General features: G+C 40.9%; 2 protein-coding genes across 2 annotated transcripts; both read right to left on the bottom strand.

The window, feature by feature from the left end:
* Window positions 1-50: 50 nt before the first annotated feature.
* LOC118420024 (prolyl 4-hydroxylase subunit alpha-3-like) lies at window positions 51-11,580 on the bottom strand (the record flags this gene model as incomplete). The annotated part of the gene is given in 14 exon segments (XM_035826728.1): window positions 51-112; window positions 441-497; window positions 736-822; window positions 1,717-1,822; window positions 1,965-2,044; window positions 2,431-2,604; window positions 2,908-3,041; window positions 3,379-3,504; window positions 3,651-3,693; window positions 3,912-4,309; window positions 4,508-4,647; window positions 7,440-7,560; window positions 10,772-10,924; window positions 11,538-11,580. Coding segments are annotated over 14 exon segments (1,724 nt in total), but the record flags the coding sequence as incomplete, so codon positions are not given.
* Window positions 11,581-12,508: 928 nt separating this feature from the next.
* On the bottom strand, window positions 12,509-18,650 carry LOC118418775. The gene is made up of 9 exons (XM_035824810.1): window positions 18,515-18,650; window positions 17,904-18,094; window positions 17,066-17,277; window positions 16,510-16,641; window positions 14,703-14,892; window positions 14,139-14,587; window positions 13,724-13,887; window positions 13,545-13,599; window positions 12,509-13,185 (listed from the first exon to the last, which is right to left on the bottom strand). Exons 1-9 carry the CDS (start codon window positions 18,623-18,625, stop codon window positions 12,878-12,880), a joined length of 1,812 nt encoding a protein of 603 aa, XP_035680703.1. The 5' UTR covers window positions 18,626-18,650; the 3' UTR covers window positions 12,509-12,877.
* Between the last annotated feature and the right edge of the window lie 190 nt (window positions 18,651-18,840).

The raw sequence follows: 18,840 nt of genomic DNA on the forward strand, positions 1-18,840 counted from the left end.
TAACTGTTACAGATACAGATGGTTCAGTACTAGTGTTTCTTACTTTAATAGCAGGGACAGCCAGATTGAGATTAGGGAATACTGTTGCTCCACCGGCTTCAACGTCACTAAGCTGTGGTAGAATAAAGGCGATATAAAAATCATGAAATATTTGTTTGAGTGTTATTTTCTTGTACCAATACGGAATGTAATGAAAAATCCTTTGAATTCGCAGCATTCAGCACTTTTAGACCACAACGCTAGGTGCATGTACTCTACTTCTACCTCATGTACACTATATTTAGCCCTCTGTGTAGCAACAATGCCTTTTACGATACCAATTACGATACCAATTTCTGAAATGAACACATCCCTCCCAAACTTCAATGTAATTATGACAACAAATAACATCTGGCAATAGGATAGGGCATGCAACTTTATAATCAGAATACCAAACGTACATAGAAGAGGAAAGTTACAATCCTTTCTCCTGTTGTCATCTTCACTGTCTGATTGTCCTGTGGGTATGCAAAAATAGTAAGAAAGAAGGCAATATTAAATGTCAAAACAAAGAAATGGTCATAGCAATACCGATTTTACATATGATGGTGTAAGTGATCTCCTGTAAATTGTTGTCAGATTGACGAAGAACAATTTCAATTTTTGTATGTCTAAGAAACTGTATCGACCCTTCATTGTAATTGAAAAGTACAGTTCATTTATCAATGCCATCAATGCCATACGATAGATATATACTTGTGAGTAGCAAAGCACTGTAGGTTCTTGAAGCTTCAAATAGTCATGATGCGTCTCGTAAAGTCCTCCCAGTCCATAGTTCACCACCTGAAACACATCATCAGAGGTCAAAGTCATAAACTCTGTGACTGTTGATGACAAGAACTTCTAATGTAAGACCATAAATCGGGCAATCATGGTGTATTTAAATTCTAATAATCATAATATACTTTGGTAATGTCATTGACAGACGAACAGAAAGCTACTTTTCTCTTGAAATCGCAGAACCCACAAGTTTTAGAAAATATGGGGCATTTCATCTCCCTCTGCTTCCAAAAAAGAAGTCAAACCCAACCTGTTTAGAAATAGCCAACACTAGTATTAGATTAGAATATTGTTTATGACTGTCCATTGTCACTATGTGTATACCATGTACTTGCAATTAGCACGTCACCGGAACGTACTGCGCCTGCGCGAAAAGTATAGACATGCTAAACCTTGCTAAACCCCCGGTTTACTAAAGGGCCGCATTTAAGAAAGTACGTGCGTATATAAGGATAAAATCCCGTGTACGTTTTACATGAAACCATGTCTCTAACATATACTGTGCAACAAGCGGGATTTCAATGCAACATTGACCAAACCAAGCCCCAAACCACCAGGGTTCGCGCAGGCGCAGTACGTTCCGGTGACGTGCTCTTGCAATTAGCCCTCGGGCACGAACTTGCAAATAAACTTCTTCTTATAATAAAACAAAAGTAAGACAATGTTGGATTCAGAGCTAAAAACTGGTGGTGCTTACAGATGATTGGATTTAGAAGATGATTGGATAGAAGTAAAGCTATAAAACTGGTGCTGCTTACAGTGATTTCCCCACAATTCGAAGGGTCATCTGCAGGTATCATCTACACTACAAAAGTACAAAACATCAGCAAATTGGAACACGACTGCATGTTAATTTCATATTCTCTCTAAATTAAATAACAGTGACCTTAAGCATACCTGAAATGCCTCGGCAGAAGGGCAGTTGGTGTTCAAACCAGTAATGTGCTCAACCCGTCGACTCAGCTTCACAATCGCGGGATGTTCACTGTCGAACAGCCAACCACTGGAAACAGACAAAACTATCAGTTTCAGCCGAAAGCTACTGGGTTTGGACAGAATAGGGAGAGAAACGCCATGTTGTACTCTAATCATAGTTTCATTAATTTTATCCAGAACATAGCCCACAAAGAAACACATTTCCTTACGTTTCACTAACTCTGGCAGTGCTCAAAACGTTCCCTCCATCGGCACTGCCATCGTTGGCAAGTACTGGAGACCTCTTCAACTGCAGAAAATCCATGTTCAGAATAAGCATAGAATGTATCAAATTTTGGTCCTGTCCCTGGTGCCGAACGTACACTCACACTGATTGTCCTCCTACTGAGTTCACATTGGTCCTGTCCCTGGTGCTGAACGTACATGTATTTACATTGATTGTCCTCCTACGTACTTCACGTTACACACAGTATTTGCAGCAGCCATTTAAAAGCCTTAAAAATCTAACGTTATACTTTTAAATCCAAACTATGCAATAATTGGATTAACCTAACCAATCAGTTAGACAAAGGTGACATATGCTAGCATATGTAACCAATTAAAAGCAATTAGAAAACACAAAACATTGTCGTTAAGAAAAAATTAGTTCCGCTGTATTTCTGACATCACTAGTACCTTGTCCAGCGCCATGTCCTTCATAAAGGCGGTCTGCTTATCAGTGATGACGTCATGATACAGGGCAACCAATGGGCTTGTCTCGTGTAGCACCTCCATCTTGATAGGACTGAGGTAGAAGTACGGACTGGGGCGGATGTATCTACAGGTGAGCGTTGGGTGTGGAGCTTGGTTCTAGGTTGACAAGATAGATAATCAGAAACAATGATTATCTACTTGTACCAGTAAGGGGTGATGTACACCGTATGTGTAGTTCCCTTTTGTATTAATGATTCTAGTTTGGTCACCTTGAGAAGTTAACAGTAACTACAACGATGACATCGTACTGACCGTGACATTCTGATCGGTTTCAATGTCAACACTGATATCCATTTCTCCCCCCCACCCCCAAAAAAAAACACGACACGATCCTGGACTCTAAGAACCAAGTTGCTTAGTAAGAGATAAGGTGACCAAGATCATGTGTAGCATACCTACCTTGAGAACTCCAAGACGGCAAAGTTTTTCGTGGACATAGTTAGGCTTCGTTAAGGACGATGTGACGTTTCTTAGCACGTTTGAGAGTAGTCTTAAATCATCTTCGTTGGCTTCAACCTTTTGTGCCTTTACATCTGAAAGACAAGAATGTATGAAAAGCAGATTTGCATTACTGAAACGTCATCGCCCATATTTATCATACGTATCTTGAGTTATATTTGGACCCTGACATGTATTTACAACACATGTCACCTACAATGCGATAACGTTGCTATCTGATTTGTAATCATATTCCTGATAGCAACGCAACTGATTTTCTGCCAACATTCCAAGATTGAAGAACATCAAACTGTCGAAAAGAAAATTCAAGGTAAGCGATTTGTTCTTGCTGAATGACAGTTATAAACTCCAACTTAAACATCAAAGTGGTTACAATAAGATACAAAAAGGAAATAAAGCAACGTTTCGTACTTTGGCCAACTTCACAAACCCCGCAGCTGAGGCGACAACTGTGCAACATGAACTTCGGGTTGACGTCACACTCCCCCATCCCGGCCCACTGGGGACAGAACAGATCATCATCCACACAAAAGTTTCCTGGAGATTCAAACATGGAAACAGAATTAGATCACTGAACAGCTGAAATTCGTCTAGAATCAAAATGAAGTTTCAAGGAAAAACGAACGTCTAAAGAGAAGCATACTAATTGAAGTGTTGGTTGAAGTCAAGGGCCTCAGATTTACCTAACTTTGACATTGCCATGGATACAGCCTTGTTCCACTGGATCTAACGGTAAGAAAGAAATATCATTTGTAATGACAGATGAAATATCTAACTCTATACATTTACTTAGTTTACTTAAAATGATTCTACAAATTATCCTTCTTTTTGTAATTGACTATGATTACAAACAGTCCCTGTCATTACCTTGAAGATTTTACATTCGCAGTAAATAATCAAGTTATCGTTCCAGCAGTTGTTCACAAGTTAATCAAAGTCGTTACCTTCTGTACTGTATCCGCTAATTTCAGTAGAACATCCAGGATCTTAAGACCATTGTCGTCATGCTTGACCTTCAACGACGACGTTTCCTTCTCCCTTATCATCTCCAAGGTCATGTTGAACCACAACATGGCCTGGTAGAAGCTGTTTTCTTTACTTGCTACATCCCCGATGTAGAATGTGTCCGAGGGGTCCAGAGAAATAGTCGGGTCCTTTGTGCTGACCTCTGTCATCTCACGTACAGGCTCCTCGTCATTGGTTTCTTGTGGCAGTGGCACCATCACAATCTGCCCCTGCTGGGCTAGACTGCGCATGTCCAGGTTATACACGTGTTGCAGCCTTACCAGAGCGAGCGCAGACATGTACAAGTCTTCATCAGTTGGTAGCTCGAATCGTCTCCCTTTTAATCCAGAAAAAAGGTTGTCATCAATATGTGCCTTTTTTTGCATACAAACGAGTGCAAATATCAAGGACGAGGACAATGTTTAAGTAGCTTATAAAGTGCCACATACAAAGTGCAGACAGAAGGTAAAGGCAGTATTTTACCTCGATATATTTGGAAAGCATGTAATTTGATAGCCAACGGTCTGTCACATACCGGTCAGTGCCTGGGCCTCCGACAAGTTGTTAGGAACTTGACTGAGTCGTTTGATCAAGAGGTAAGCTCTGACGGGGTGGTAAACCTGGCGGGCGATGTGGTCAGTCCCAGAAATGCTGATATCAAAACTCTGGACATATCTAAATGAGCACAGAAAGAACAAGAGTTCGTAGACCTCAGGCCTGCATGAAATGTATTGGGTTTCTGTAGACCTATTGGGTATTTTTGCCTTTTTGTCTGTGGTACGTTTTTACCGTGTTGGTTGTGCACCATGCAAAAGTCTGACTCTGAAATTCCATTTTCTGAATTTGTAAGTTTGGACATGGATGAACATTACTTATTTTGGATTTCTTAAGTATGTAACCAACCACAGTACTTTGAAGTTGTTGAGACGCTACCTTTTTTTGTCTCAGATGGCCCATGCACATGTAGTTACTCTGTCACATGATATACTAATATCTTCCTATTTCAATGTACTGACCTAATGCAGCTGCTAAGTCTCCTTGGTTTGTGTTCTTCCAATGATATTCATTAAAGATTTATTTCTGGGGTGTTATTCACTTGACATCGGAATGTTACTTGCATAATTTGACCAATGATACTTTTATCTGTAGTTCCATAGACATTAGACAATATGAATAGTGGTAGCCCCCATGCAGCAGCAACAGTTAGTCCCCAGGGTGGTATGATATTTTCATTCAATCCATCCAACCCAAACCTAAATCTCCTGTAGTATCTAAGCCAAATTTAACAGCATAATTTACTATGAAAAATGTCCTTGTCAATCCCATTTATAGATGGCAAGCTGCTGGCAATGTAGCCTGATTAAATCTCGCTTATAGCAGCCCGCCAAACATCCGCCGGCCCGCGGGGAGGGGCCAGTTACAGCCCTGGACAGCGGAGTTTGTGTTACACAGACTACTGGCAATGGAAGCTTTGAAAAGTTCAGAAGCTGTTGTAGTCAGAGCAAACACCCAGCAAACATCCCCGCAAACCAATGAGCAGTTGCTTAGAAGGGGAATTTCATCATATATTTGCCGCGACAAAATGCAACCAACGATACTGAATTTAAAACAGAACAAAGCTAAGCCTCCACCACTTAACCCTGCCTGTACCATAGATTAAGCAGGCCCAAAAACCAAGCGAATATGACTAGCCCAAAACAACAAATTACCTGTATACAGTATGGAAATGGCATTACCAAAGAAACAAAAAGAAACACAGGACAAATCATACACATACCTTTCTCTTATGCCCACACTCTATACAGTTCTCCTCCACATTAGAAAATTGCATCTTCTTCTGTTTAAGTTCAAGTTCAACCATGATTGCCAACAGGGTAAAGGAACTTGTACCGAAACTTAAAACTCAGTACTATACAGCTCTAGAAACACCACAAAGAGTAATAAGCAAACTCCAATTATACCTGACCAACAGATATATAATCTTGTACACTCCCGTCATCTGGCAAACTGTCAGTGCCACTAAGTAACCTGATACATTGAAGGTGGCCCAGGCCAGATGATGGTTCTACACCCAACCATAATCTGTTTTTAAAACCAAGCAGATATTGGGAGGATGCCCCAACCACACAAAAACAGGATCAACCTATACAGTATCAAGTTCAAGCACTAGGAGGCCCAAAATCAAACCTGACCACCAGGACACCACAAACAACTCACGTACCAAATAGCAACACAATGGTACCTTGCGTTCCGGAGATACAGCGCACGCCCCGTGCCCGCACAAAAGGTAACCTAAAATGTCAAGTTCAAGCACCAAGGGCGCCAAAATCAAAATTGAGCATTATTCAGCCACCGCCGACACATGTGCCAAATATCATCGCGCCAGCACCAGCCGTTCAGAAGATATAACTCCGGAAACACCCCTCTCGGACACAAAATTCGACCTGCCGGGTTAAGTTCAAACGCGACAAGGCCCAAAGTCAATCCTAGGCAACAGGCAACAACCCCCCACCCATGCACCAAAAATCGTCGCAATCGCGCGTATCGTTCCGGACACACAGCGCCAAAAGTGCCCCCAAAACACCAAAAATGCCACCTGCAATGTCAAGTTCAAACGCCAGGAGGCCCAAAATCAAACCTGAGTGTTAGGCTACCACCCCCAACCCACGTACCAAAAATCGTCGTGCTCGCACCATCCGTTCACGAGATACAGCGCCCTACATCCCCGGCTACCGAAAAGTTCCCACCAGCATCAAAACCATACCTGCATACATGCAGGTAATAAGGTCACTGTTGAGTTATCAATAGTAAAAAGTACAATAATGGTATAAATCTGGTTTACTAGTGAAAAATGAGTTAGAGGGGACTTAACTTATTAATTCACTAATAAAACGTACCTTGTGGTGAAAAAATGAGGTAGATGGGCTCTATCCCATTAATTCACTAGTAAAAGATATAAACTGGTGAAATATTGTTATTACCATTGCGATAACCGTTGTCACCACGGGAAAAAGTAATCATCGGTTTCGACTGAAAAAAACTTTTTTGAACTAAATAAATAGGCTGGGCTTCTTTTCTCCTGTCATTGATATAAAATCAGTCTTGTTTACTTCCTAGCCATGTACTCTGTTCTAGTTCCGGTTCAATCCTCTGATCACTTCTTTGCTGAATACACTGGCATCCGGTAATGCACTGTAATGGGAATTAAACATCCGAACAGGCATGCTAGAGTTCGATCCCCGCTACCTTTCTTCTGACAAATCCGAAACGATTAATAAAGTTAGGTGACGGGGGGGGGGGCGTATTAGAGAGTGAAGCGATAGGAGGACCGGACAGCGAGTTGAATGTGATAGATTCTGTATCGTATGTTTCAAAGATAGTAATCATTATACATGTATTGCCACGTTAAGTTTTGGTCCATTATACATCACAGGACATAATGGACAAAATGCACGAGCTTAGAGTACCGTTGCATATCTGCAGACACTTGTCGACCCTCCTGAATGAACTGCTTTACCATAGCCACTACCTCCCTCTCCTCTTGCACCAGTTTCTCCAGCCTTACAACTGCCGAGAAAAATCCCGCGTCTGCAATAGTACACAGCAGCGCAGGGAACAAGACACAAAGTAGCACACGAACAGACTTGTCCACTGGCATTGACATCGCTCTTGCTAAGTATAGAACACCTACAGCACGACCTAACGTTTTCTGGAAACAATGACGGAATAATACAATACGTAGTTTTCAGTAGGTAGCATACAAAGAGAGTAAACAAGGATTGCAGACGTCTCTCACGAGAGGTGATGTGTTGCATCCGCGACGTGCACTTTATATATTCCATATCCTGTTTACGTGGCTCATGAGCCGGTATCTACAGACAGGTACGTAAACAGTGTATATTGGGTACGAGAAAGATAAAGTGCACATATGTGTTGCGCACACCTTTTGTGTTGTAGCGCATTCTAACCTGAAATTATCGAATGGTTACATTTTACGAACTAGCGACGTGTACGCCAACGGGTCAGAAGAGGTATACGTAGATAGTGTGTGTATAGTCAAGAAAACAGGTGTTTCAATATCCGTGATTACAGTCAATAAAAGACATTCAGTCAAACGCACTCATAGAGGATAAAGACAAAGTTTTATGTTGACTATCGCCGTTGAGGTCAGTACCCAACTACATTTCGATTCTACGCTCATTCGGACGTCTTCTGTAATTGTTAAGGTCTCAAACACTCGTTAGACAGGTTTGATAACGATTATACGACGCATCCGGCATCATTTTTGACTCCCATGCCCACCTATGTAGGTCAATACTATAAGCATTTCAAATTATCAATACTTAAAAATATAAAAAAGCTAACAAAATGATAGAAGTTATCCATCTTTCCCCCTCATTGCTTAGTTTGGTGTTATTGTACATCATGTGAAAAATGGTTCGTCTTGTTTTCCATACGTTACATTGTTACCTTTTACAGCTGTTGTGTAATAATGCTAAATCATTCATATGTATGTACACCACATTCTACAAAGTATATGTCTAAAGGTTCCATGCAGTCGTGTTAAGGTGCGCTCCCACTGCACTCGCGTCACGCTTGCGTCGCTGCGGGGTTCGACAACGCAGACGTAACCCCACGGAACCTAGAAGTGACGCGAGCAAGCCTAGAGGTGACACAAGCGAACCTAGAGGTGACACAAGCAAGCGCGACGGTTTTTTGAAAGTTAAAAAATAACGCAAGTGGCAAGATGCCCCAACAGTGACCCAAGAGTGACGCAACGGTGACACATGAGTGACGCCAACATGCCTTCAACAGTATCAAGGTTATATTTTGTCTATTTTGCACCAAGTATCAAAAGTAAACATCCTTTTATTACTGAAAAGCTATTTTGGATACATTTTAGATATCATTTTACAGCGGTTTTTGATTCAGCTACAACAGTGAGATTTCCACAAAACTTAACTTGTATCCGTATTCAGACTAACTTAAAAATACCTTTTGTTTTATCTGATGGGAATTAGGCCAGGATTCTATACTTGTAAACAGCAAATTAGTAACTGGTTTATCTATTTATAAAACTATAGTATACAGATCTGGAGAACCAGATTATGGTACGACGTTGAAGAAGACATCATACAAATGTTGGATGATAACGTTTGCTTTTGAGTTAGAAGCAATATAATCATCGCTGGTAGCCTGCCGCCAATAGAACATCAAACTTGCAGACATTCGGACCCATAAGCCATGTTATTTATCTCCCTTTTCACAAGTATGATATCGATAGACTTAGACATTAATAGTTTGGCAAGCAATCCGCCGTCAGTGAAAATACTCGCGTCACAAAAAAACGTATGAAATATCAAACTTTTTTTTTCATTTGTGAAATTTGAAAATTGTTCAATAAACCTATTAACATACATCATTACATATTTTTATGGTTCTCCTGTCGGTTCGACAGATGAGCAGGCAGACAGGCATTACCTGTTTTGCCTGACCTGCACTTGACTTTTTATGGTGAAGGAGGGGTGTGCAATTCCTTTTCCACCCTCTCGTCTACTGGAGCACTAAGTCTCACAGGGACAGAACTGTATGACACGTGTGAGACGGCTTCAGCAGATGCAGCTTTGTTTTTCGGAGTATCCGTCTCCTAGGAGGACTTCCGACCAAGGATGTAAGGGGTTCCTCCTACCCCGTGTGCCATGGCGGGTGCGTCATGCCCGAACATGCCCCTAAGGCCTGTCTCGGCCACAAAGCCCCGCCAAGACCACTAGCCGCAGCTAGATACTCATTTAAACCTGAGTTAAGTGAGGAAAGTCGTGTAAAGTGCCTTTCCCAAGGGCACAAGATCGGTGACACTGCAGTCGGATTCGAACCCGCAACCTCTCAGTCTCGAGCCGAATATGCTGCCACTGCGCCACGCGGCCCCACTGCATCATTACATATACTTGGTGCAAAACACATAATCGATCGAGTCGAATCTGGTATATGGTTCGTGTCCGTTCATTTTGGTCACTTCTTTTATTGTAAAAGTCTTTCAAGGTTATCATATAACATATGTAACATATTATTCATCATCACAAAGGAAATCATTTCATTATAAATCTCATTTGAGGCATTTTCATAATTTTACAGTGATTTTTCATAAATTGAGAACACTGCGATTTCCGATAACCTGTTCATTTATATATATCAGTCTAGAAACGCAACATTGACGCAAGTCAGTGTGAGCGCAACAGAAAATCGGCGAAAATAACACAACAGTGACACAGTGATCGAACCCCGAAGCGACGCAAGCGTGACGCGAGTGCAGTGGGAGCGCACCTTAAGTATTTAGTTAGCCTGGTAACTATACCATCGGGCGCTCGTCTTTACCTCCGGATCCGGTGCTGTGAGGGTAGTTGATTAGCGCAGGCCGGGAGAAGTTTTACAGGTTTGGGTTAGGTTTCATCGCTGGCGGCGAAAACTCAAAAGGCCGCGCTAATCACATCAGACAAGCTGACAGAATCAGGCCCATGCTAGTTGACAGAATCAGGTCCATGCTATTAAAAGCACCCCAAGCCGACCAGCGGATAATGGTGACCAGGTTAGTATTTAGTCACCAAAGGATAGTCTCCCCAATAACTTTTTGTGAAGAATATCTTTACGATGCCTCCACCACGTATACCCTGCTGCTACAGTGGTACCTACCACTATGAGAATAATACCGCCAAGTTTAACAGGACTAGGAAACTCCGATTGAATAACGTAGTCCAAAAACACTGAAATAGGTATTTAAATGTCTTAATGGTGGCAGTAATGCCCGCTTTTTCCGTCTTCAGTGCTAGTTTCGTCGCGAATGATGCGCCGTAGTCGCACAGGCACAGTCCGATGACGTAACCCGCCGTTTGTGCGGACATTTCCCATCGCTGCCCGGTCTCCACGATGTAGGTCAGCGGTAGCAGCACCAGTGCTCCTAACAGGTTGGCGTAGAAAATTATAGCAAGAATGGATACTCCCTGTACACCGACGAGTGACCTCGCGATTACGGTATTTGGACCCTTGCTGAAAGCCGATGCGAGTGGCAGAAGAATGGATGTCGTGAGACGCTGTGTGGATGAAGTGTTCTCCATAATCATTCCAACTGCGACAGCTACAACCCCAGATACACTGAGCACGATTCCGAAACAATCCACGGCGCCCACAGTTTCCTTAAGCAACAAAAACCCAAGACAGGCCGTGAGGAAAGGCATAGATCCTCGTATGATGCCAAAAGCGATCCCAGGGACAACGAAGACGAAGGACATGAATCCAAGCACGGCTCCCAAGTTGTCTGTGATTGTCCACAATATGAAGAATAGCGCTTGTCGTCCATTTTCAGCAGTCAGTTTTGGTTTAAAGACGGGCAGGACGACAAGGACAAGAAGGAATTGTCCAAATTTATTAATGAAGTTGAGTTGTAATCCAGGTATGCCTGCCTGACTACTCAAGGTCATGAACTGAGCCGAAAAGGCAGATAGTACTGTGTACAGCAGAGCATACAACACACCGGCACCAGATTTCAGATAAGTCTTGTGTAAAACTGGCACCTTCTGTGGCAGTAGTCTCCTCCTCATCGATTGCTGTCGCCATGTCTTTTCTAACTGTCGTCGTCCTATTCATTGTTGGGCATATGCTGAGTAATAATAGATTGACGCCAAAAACTGTTGTTCTGAGTTCGATAACCAGGCTTCACGTTGAGAACTACACCAAACCCCTGCGGCAAATTGCTGTCCACGCTGTGCGAACTGATGTGCCTCATCAGGGTTCACACGTCGTGTTTCAACAGACCGGGCACTTCTTCATCCTCTTCTTCGGCATTTCGCTGCAGAAGAACAGATACCAGGAAAACGAGGTTGGTAGTGCAGGACTCGCTGAAACTGGTAGAAAACTCTCGGAAAGACGTTGAAAATGTCAAGGATCCCCGCACAGAAAACACCTGCTGCCTTAAGCTTGTCCAGATCTAGGCTGGTCGTGTGACTGGACTGCCTTATAAGGCCTAGGTCCCAATTCCCAACCCGGCCCGGTAGCTTTCGGAAATGAAAAAAAAAAATATTATGTAAAAAGCAACAAAACACTCAGAACGTAAACAAAATGTGTATGTTTCTTGGTGAACACTTATTTTTCGTTTCCCCAAACATCCCGGCCGGCCCCGGTTTGAAAATGCCCTAAGCCTTAACTGGGCTGGAGTTCAGAGAGTGAGGTCGCGCGCCAATTTATAGAGCCTACCAATTACTGAATTACTGCCAATAAGTAACTAATTTGACATCTCGTCCGAATCATTCCTTTCAATACTGAGTACATGTATGAGATAAAGTTTGTTGAGATTGAAGAAAACTTTATATGGTGGACGAATCGCATAAAGTGCAATTTCTTCTGTTATTCAAACGCAGAGTAGAGGGACAATTGATCCATTGAGGTCAGCTTTTAAATGGACAGTTTGACGATCAACAATGGTCAGATTCGCATTAGACTTAACTAAATTGTCTCTACCTTCAATACAACAGGCAGGCATAATAGCTGTGGTTTGATTCTATCCATTATAGTTTATTTTTATTCGACAAGGGAGGCAAAATATTCTATTATCTAGTACATGTATGACTTGCATTGAACTTAAGTTGCTTGAAATAGTAAAGAAAAAGACAAGAAATATATGTTATCATTATATCCTTACATTTGTTTACAATACATGTATGTAACCTGCAGGTACCAGGTATTGCTTAAGAACGTTTATTTAGGAATTGTTAAAGGCTATTTTTTTGTTTGCTGGTTTGCATGTTGAAACAACCAAACGTTTGAATATAACATAATAGTAGCAACCAAAGATGCTGAAAGGAATAATCCATCACTAACATGACTAACAGTTAATAATATTCTCCTAAACTCTATTCTACACTTGCATCTCGTCAGAAAAATTCATTGTCTTGTGGAGTGACACACAAGCTGCTTCAAGTGCATCAAATCTTTTTATAGCAGCTACATTATTGAGAAGATCCATTATGCTACAATTGTTTCTTGTCCCTAGAAGCTGAAGAAGGTTGCTCATTCCTTGCAGATTTTGTAACATGGGTCTCTTGACCCCAAATCTGTCTGCAAGATGTTCCCAGTAGCAGTATGCTCCTTCTTTCTCAGGTGGAGGGTCCAGGTAGTTGGACAGCACATCCCTTGTATCTCTATGGAGCTGCTCAATGCCTTGACCTAGATTCAAGGAACAACATGTACAAATTATAGTATTTTCATTTGCAGGATTTTTCATTCAAATTTTGACATTTAGTCTTTCCAAATAAGTTTATTTGGATAACTTAAATAAGAAGTCACAGAAAATCATAGAAGCAGCAATTTAAAAAGTTGAAGTGTCTGGTAACAAAAAGAATCCTTTTGGATTTCCTTTTAATTAAAAAGATTAGGAAATAGCACCCGGAAAGGGTGATGAACATTGTTTAACAGCTTTTTCTTACAAATTTATTAGATGTGACAAGACAATAAATTCCATTGCTATTTATTCTGGGAGCAGGATTCTCTCCTCTGTTTAGTAGACATGGAGACATTGAGCTTACCTCCAAACTTGTCACATGCTGTTTCATACAGTTGTCTGGTTTCTTCAGTCATCTCCTGAAAGTATACAGATAGCGAGAGGTCAATATGCCTGGATGTAAAGGCTCTGTCACCCCTGAACTTAATTACTAAAAATGGAAAGAATTTGCAATAAATACTGACAACTGTTACACGAACTCACCACTTTCTCTGCCTTCTTGAAATATTCTGTTGATAGCTCAATCTGTAGTCGAGCAGTTTGATTCACCAAACGTCCATCATCCAACTCCACTAACGGTACTGGCCTGGACCCTTTGTGTACATCATGGTTGGATGTACCAAATGCATTCTGATCCTGGATGAGAACTGAAAGAATGCATATTATTATTAAGTGAAAATATGCTTTAAAACTTAGCAATGTCTGATTAGCATGATAGAGTATTGTCAATAGACATATTGTGAAGAAAGGTGTTGAATTGGAGATCTTGGGACAGATATTATAGGGTTAAATGTTAGCCTAATGAATACAAATCTGCCAAGTATCGTTATAATACATTGTTACAACACTGAATTAAGACAAAATATTTCTGCTTGACTTAAGAGCTCAGCATTCTTACCTTCGGCAGTTCCCCCTTGAGCTGACCAGTGGACAGCTGTAGAACGGCTGGCCACAGCAGGACTAGCTGTTCTGCAGGGTACAGCATTGTTCTGTTTAAATAGTCCCCCTTCTACAGTTCCATTAATAGAGCCTTCTGAACTGCTTGAGGATGGTGAAAGCTGGTATGACAGCCTGCTCTGCTGGCTGTTACTACCATAGCTGGCTCTCTTGTTGGATCTTTTAGATTGTGCAGTCTTTGGTCCTTTTAATATGAGTTCTGTTCCACTGGAAGGATCTGAACAGTCATTTGCATCCCCTTGGCTCACATGTACAGGTGTCGTGTCACCATCCTTACTATCAAGAGAACTTGAGGATGAAGCATTGGATGAGCTGTTGCCATTTTGTGAGTCATCATCTGAGCTGTCCCCATCGTCTTCCTTGTCTACACTTGATGCAGCAGGTGTGATACTGAATATAGATAAGGAAAACTTAGATATCAATCACTTAAAACAGCATATTTTATCAAAATTTTCATTTTAAACCATAGAATTTCCTGCATCAAGCTATGGCTAAAGCTACATACCTATTTGAACTCTGAGATTTTGATGGTAGGAGAGTATCTGTTTCTTCTTCTCCTTGTTCTTGAGTCTGTACTTCTCCCAAGTTGATGAGCTCTGTGTCCAGCTGCGGCACAGCTTCAGGGTCATCTGTGTCATCCCTTTGTTCAGCTGCAGCTTCTGAATCCCCACTTTCAACTGCAGAAACACTGGGACCTGTCACAAGAATGATTATAAAGTTGACGTCCATGAAGATTAGACATCCAGGTAATAAGATTTGCCAAAAAGCAGTTATTCAAACAACTGGATATGATTTTGGAAACGGTCAGACGTTTCAGATAGTATCCACTTATAATCTTTTGTCAGTGTCTACTTTTTGGTTTTCGATGAAAAATATGTAAATACAATATCATGCAGAAAGGAAATGCATTTTAAAAGGTCAAAATGGTGTAATTCACACTCTTTATGCTCAGCAACAGCACTATTTTAGACATCAATGTTGTTCATTAGATTGCTTAAGCACTGATTTCTAAATAGTATCCAGCATATAATGTAACTAGAGTTCGGCGACCTCATACCTCCATGAAAATTTAGAGCTTTTGTAAATTTCATGCAAATGACTACCATTTACATAATTTATGTATGGCGATGTTCATTATTGACTAACGTACACATGTCACAATTATGAAATTCTCAATATTAGTCATTATGTGGATTTGCTATTTCTGTATATATTATGCAAATCAGTTCCTCACTAGCATATTTGGTGTCTACTTATCTCTCACCTATCATAAATTACATGTGTTACATTTACGTAAGTTCAGCTATTGAAAACAATGGAATTGTACAATTTCCTCATTAATTATGCAAATTAAGTCCTCATTTGCATAAAATGTATATCATTATAAACATCTTTGCCTAAGCTGCCTGCATGCCATAAATGATGGCAATCCATCATTCCTTTCTATAGTTATCCTCTTTGGAGTGTCTTGACAAAAACACCCCTGCAGTTCCACAATTACATGTTAGGGGGCTGAAACTTGCCCCACTTTGCCATGACGTTGACAGCTATCTACCACCCAAATATCAAAACCATATCATGTCGGGTACAAGAGATACATTGAAAAACTGCTATGATAGAATAAGCTCATTAATTATGCAAATGTAATCTAATATTGCATAATTTGTATTTTATCTTGTATAACATTGTCTAAGGTACCTACATACCCAAAATCATGAAAATCCATTGTTTCCTTCTTGAGTTATCCACTTCAGAAGTTTCTGACAAAAATGCCCCTGCTATCCCAAAACCAGACGCTAGGGGGCCCAAACTTATGTCACTTATTCCTGAGCACAAGAGCTATCTAACACCCAAAAATTGGGACCATATCTTGTTCAGAACACGAGATAGCAAAACCGGAAGTGGCGCTGCAGTACCAAGGAAAGTTGCTAGGGGGCCCAAAATCTAATCACTTCTAGCTTTCGTCACACCCCACCAACACACCAAATATGAAACTAATCCATCCAGCTGTTCTTGAGTTATCTTGTTGACAGACAGACAGACACACACACAAACGCAGGGTAAAATATAACCTCCATGACATATCATGGAGGTAATAATATATCTGCAACAATTGTGCAGCAAACTCTTAGCTCAGCTGAAACTGATGTGACGCCTCACTACAAAATTTGTGATAGAACCTGGTGCCTCTCAGTCACCATAGAAACTGGTCTGTGATAATGATATGAGCGCAGTGCTAGCTGCTACATTCAGCTGCAACCCACTGCACAATTTTTAATCAAACTATAATTAGATGTTAAAATGATTCATACCTGGACCAGGATTTCCCCTATTACGACATGGGAGGAATCCACATTTGTGTGCAATGAAAATGACTACTCCAAGCCCAACAAAGACTGCTATAACAATTATTGGTATATTGATATACCCATTGGAATCATTTTCTGAAAAATACAAATAGCACAATGGTTAGGCAATGGAGACGAGATGAACAGCAACTTGTACTAGTAGTAGTGGTACAGGCACGTGTCACTTAATTTACAAGGTCGCAGGTTTACAAGGTTGAGGATTCACAATGTCAAACAACCTGCAAAATTGTCATCTCAAAAGAAAAATGCTCAAAAGAAAGGGCACATCAAAATGCAAAATCATAAAATCTACATGTATGTAGATTGATATACAAGCTGAAGTCATAATGTGGCTTTCCCTTATTTAAAAAAAAATTGATGCAAAAAGGATTTTACTCTCATCTCTCTCATCTAAGTTTAACAAATCATTGTGGTTATTTTAGTTTTCAATGTAGCCTGTAACTTCTAAATATGTTGTGTATTTGTGCTAAATTTTAACTTTGCATCTTGCATTTCATACCTGATGACAATGAAAGGACATCACTGTTTGATGTTACTCTCATGTTCTTTGTTGTTGTAACCGGTTCAGTAGAAATGTCCATAGGAGGCGCAGTGATGGTAACTGTAGTTGTTTTATGAGCATCCAGCCAATCTTGGCAAAGATATACATAAGGAGTCATCACATGTTTGCAGGGGAGGCAGTTTTCCTCCTCTGGATGGGTGCGGAAGAACCTGCAACAATAATAAAATTGTCTTAAGTTTGATATCACACGTTCTAAAAAAAAAAGAGTTCAAAGAACTCATGGCACATATGTCATGTTCAATTGGTAATCACTTATGCAAATAAGATTTGATTAACATTACAGCTGTCTATCAATCACTTCCTGTCACTCTATGCTATATGTGACTATTATTGGCAGTCTAGTTTCAGAGACTGTCACCTCTGGATGTAATGGTTGACTTCTGTTGTGGCTCCTAATGTGGCGAGCATATAGAAAATATACAACTTGAAAACATAGACATATCAAAACCAATACATCCCTGTGAGTTAGTAGCCTCCTCCATTGACCCTGTGACCTGGATTATGTTTGACTTATGACTACGTCTACCACCTCTGACATCTACTTCCTGCCAAGCAGGCAATTTTGACCTTTGTGGTCATTTTTTCACTCAGACTTTGTGCCACTTTGATGACAGTGTAAGCAAATAACAATGGACACACACAAGAGTACCTGAAACATATCTGGAACACTTTTGAATACACCATTTATATTTTGCACCAATGTAAGGGCTAGAATTATGTTTACACTCTTTCCATTTTCCTATATCAGGCAGGTTTTCAGATGCTATACACTTACCCAAAGAGGCAAGGTCCACAGTGACTGTTGGTTGTGGCACTACAGTTCACACTGTAGTGAGAGTTGTCACACAGTTTGCAAGGCTGGCAGCTCTCCTGGTTGGTTGAATCTGAGAAGGTTGGCCAGGTTGCCAGCGGGTTTGGATCACATGGTGTGCAGGTGGTCAGGGCGCCTTCTCTAAAACCACACGGCTGTAAAATCCAGATTGAACAGTGATGTCAAAATAGCTCTCCTCGTCATGTCTGCTTTTCTCAAATCTGTACTTAAATGAAACTATAGCGTTTTCTGGATGTAGCAATGCCAACGATAATTCTGCATTCCCAAAATGTACCAAGTCTTATAAGATTGCCCTGCCCTGTCCTTGGTGCTGAACAGCAAGTTCTTCACATAACCTTCCAAACAATTGTACATGTTACTATTCTATAGAAATCCAGGTCAAGACACAAGAATTCTGTACTTCTTTGGATGTATCCCTCTGCCTTGTATCTATCAGTTGAGTTGTTATTTAAACACACAAAAAGCCCATGTTTTGAGTGGAAGTGTTCTGTATGTTACTTAGACTGTAGATGTGACATCACTAGAATACTTATAGTGCAAGGCTTCATACTTACTCCCGAGACGCCATACCCAGGGGGGCAGGTGGGACAGGGCAGACACTGTCCATTCTCCAGGTACTCATGTTGTCCACAGGTGGGGGCTGCTACAACTATGGACCCTGACATTACCTGTGTGGTGGACAGGGTATTGTACTCAAATACTATACTTGGTGCTTCTGATGTAATTGAATATCAAACAATCAAAAACCATACTTCTTGCTCTTAATTCTTGCCACTACCTTGATTATGACCTGCTGTTATGACGTCAGCCCACCTGACTAGACTGGCAGAAGACTGCCAGAAGTGAAAAGATCTTGTGAACAGTCTTACTGCCCCTACGG

Source organism: Branchiostoma floridae, chromosome 7 (genome assembly GCF_000003815.2).
Source record: "Branchiostoma floridae strain S238N-H82 chromosome 7, Bfl_VNyyK, whole genome shotgun sequence".
NCBI lineage: Eukaryota > Metazoa > Chordata > Leptocardii > Amphioxiformes > Branchiostomatidae > Branchiostoma > Branchiostoma floridae.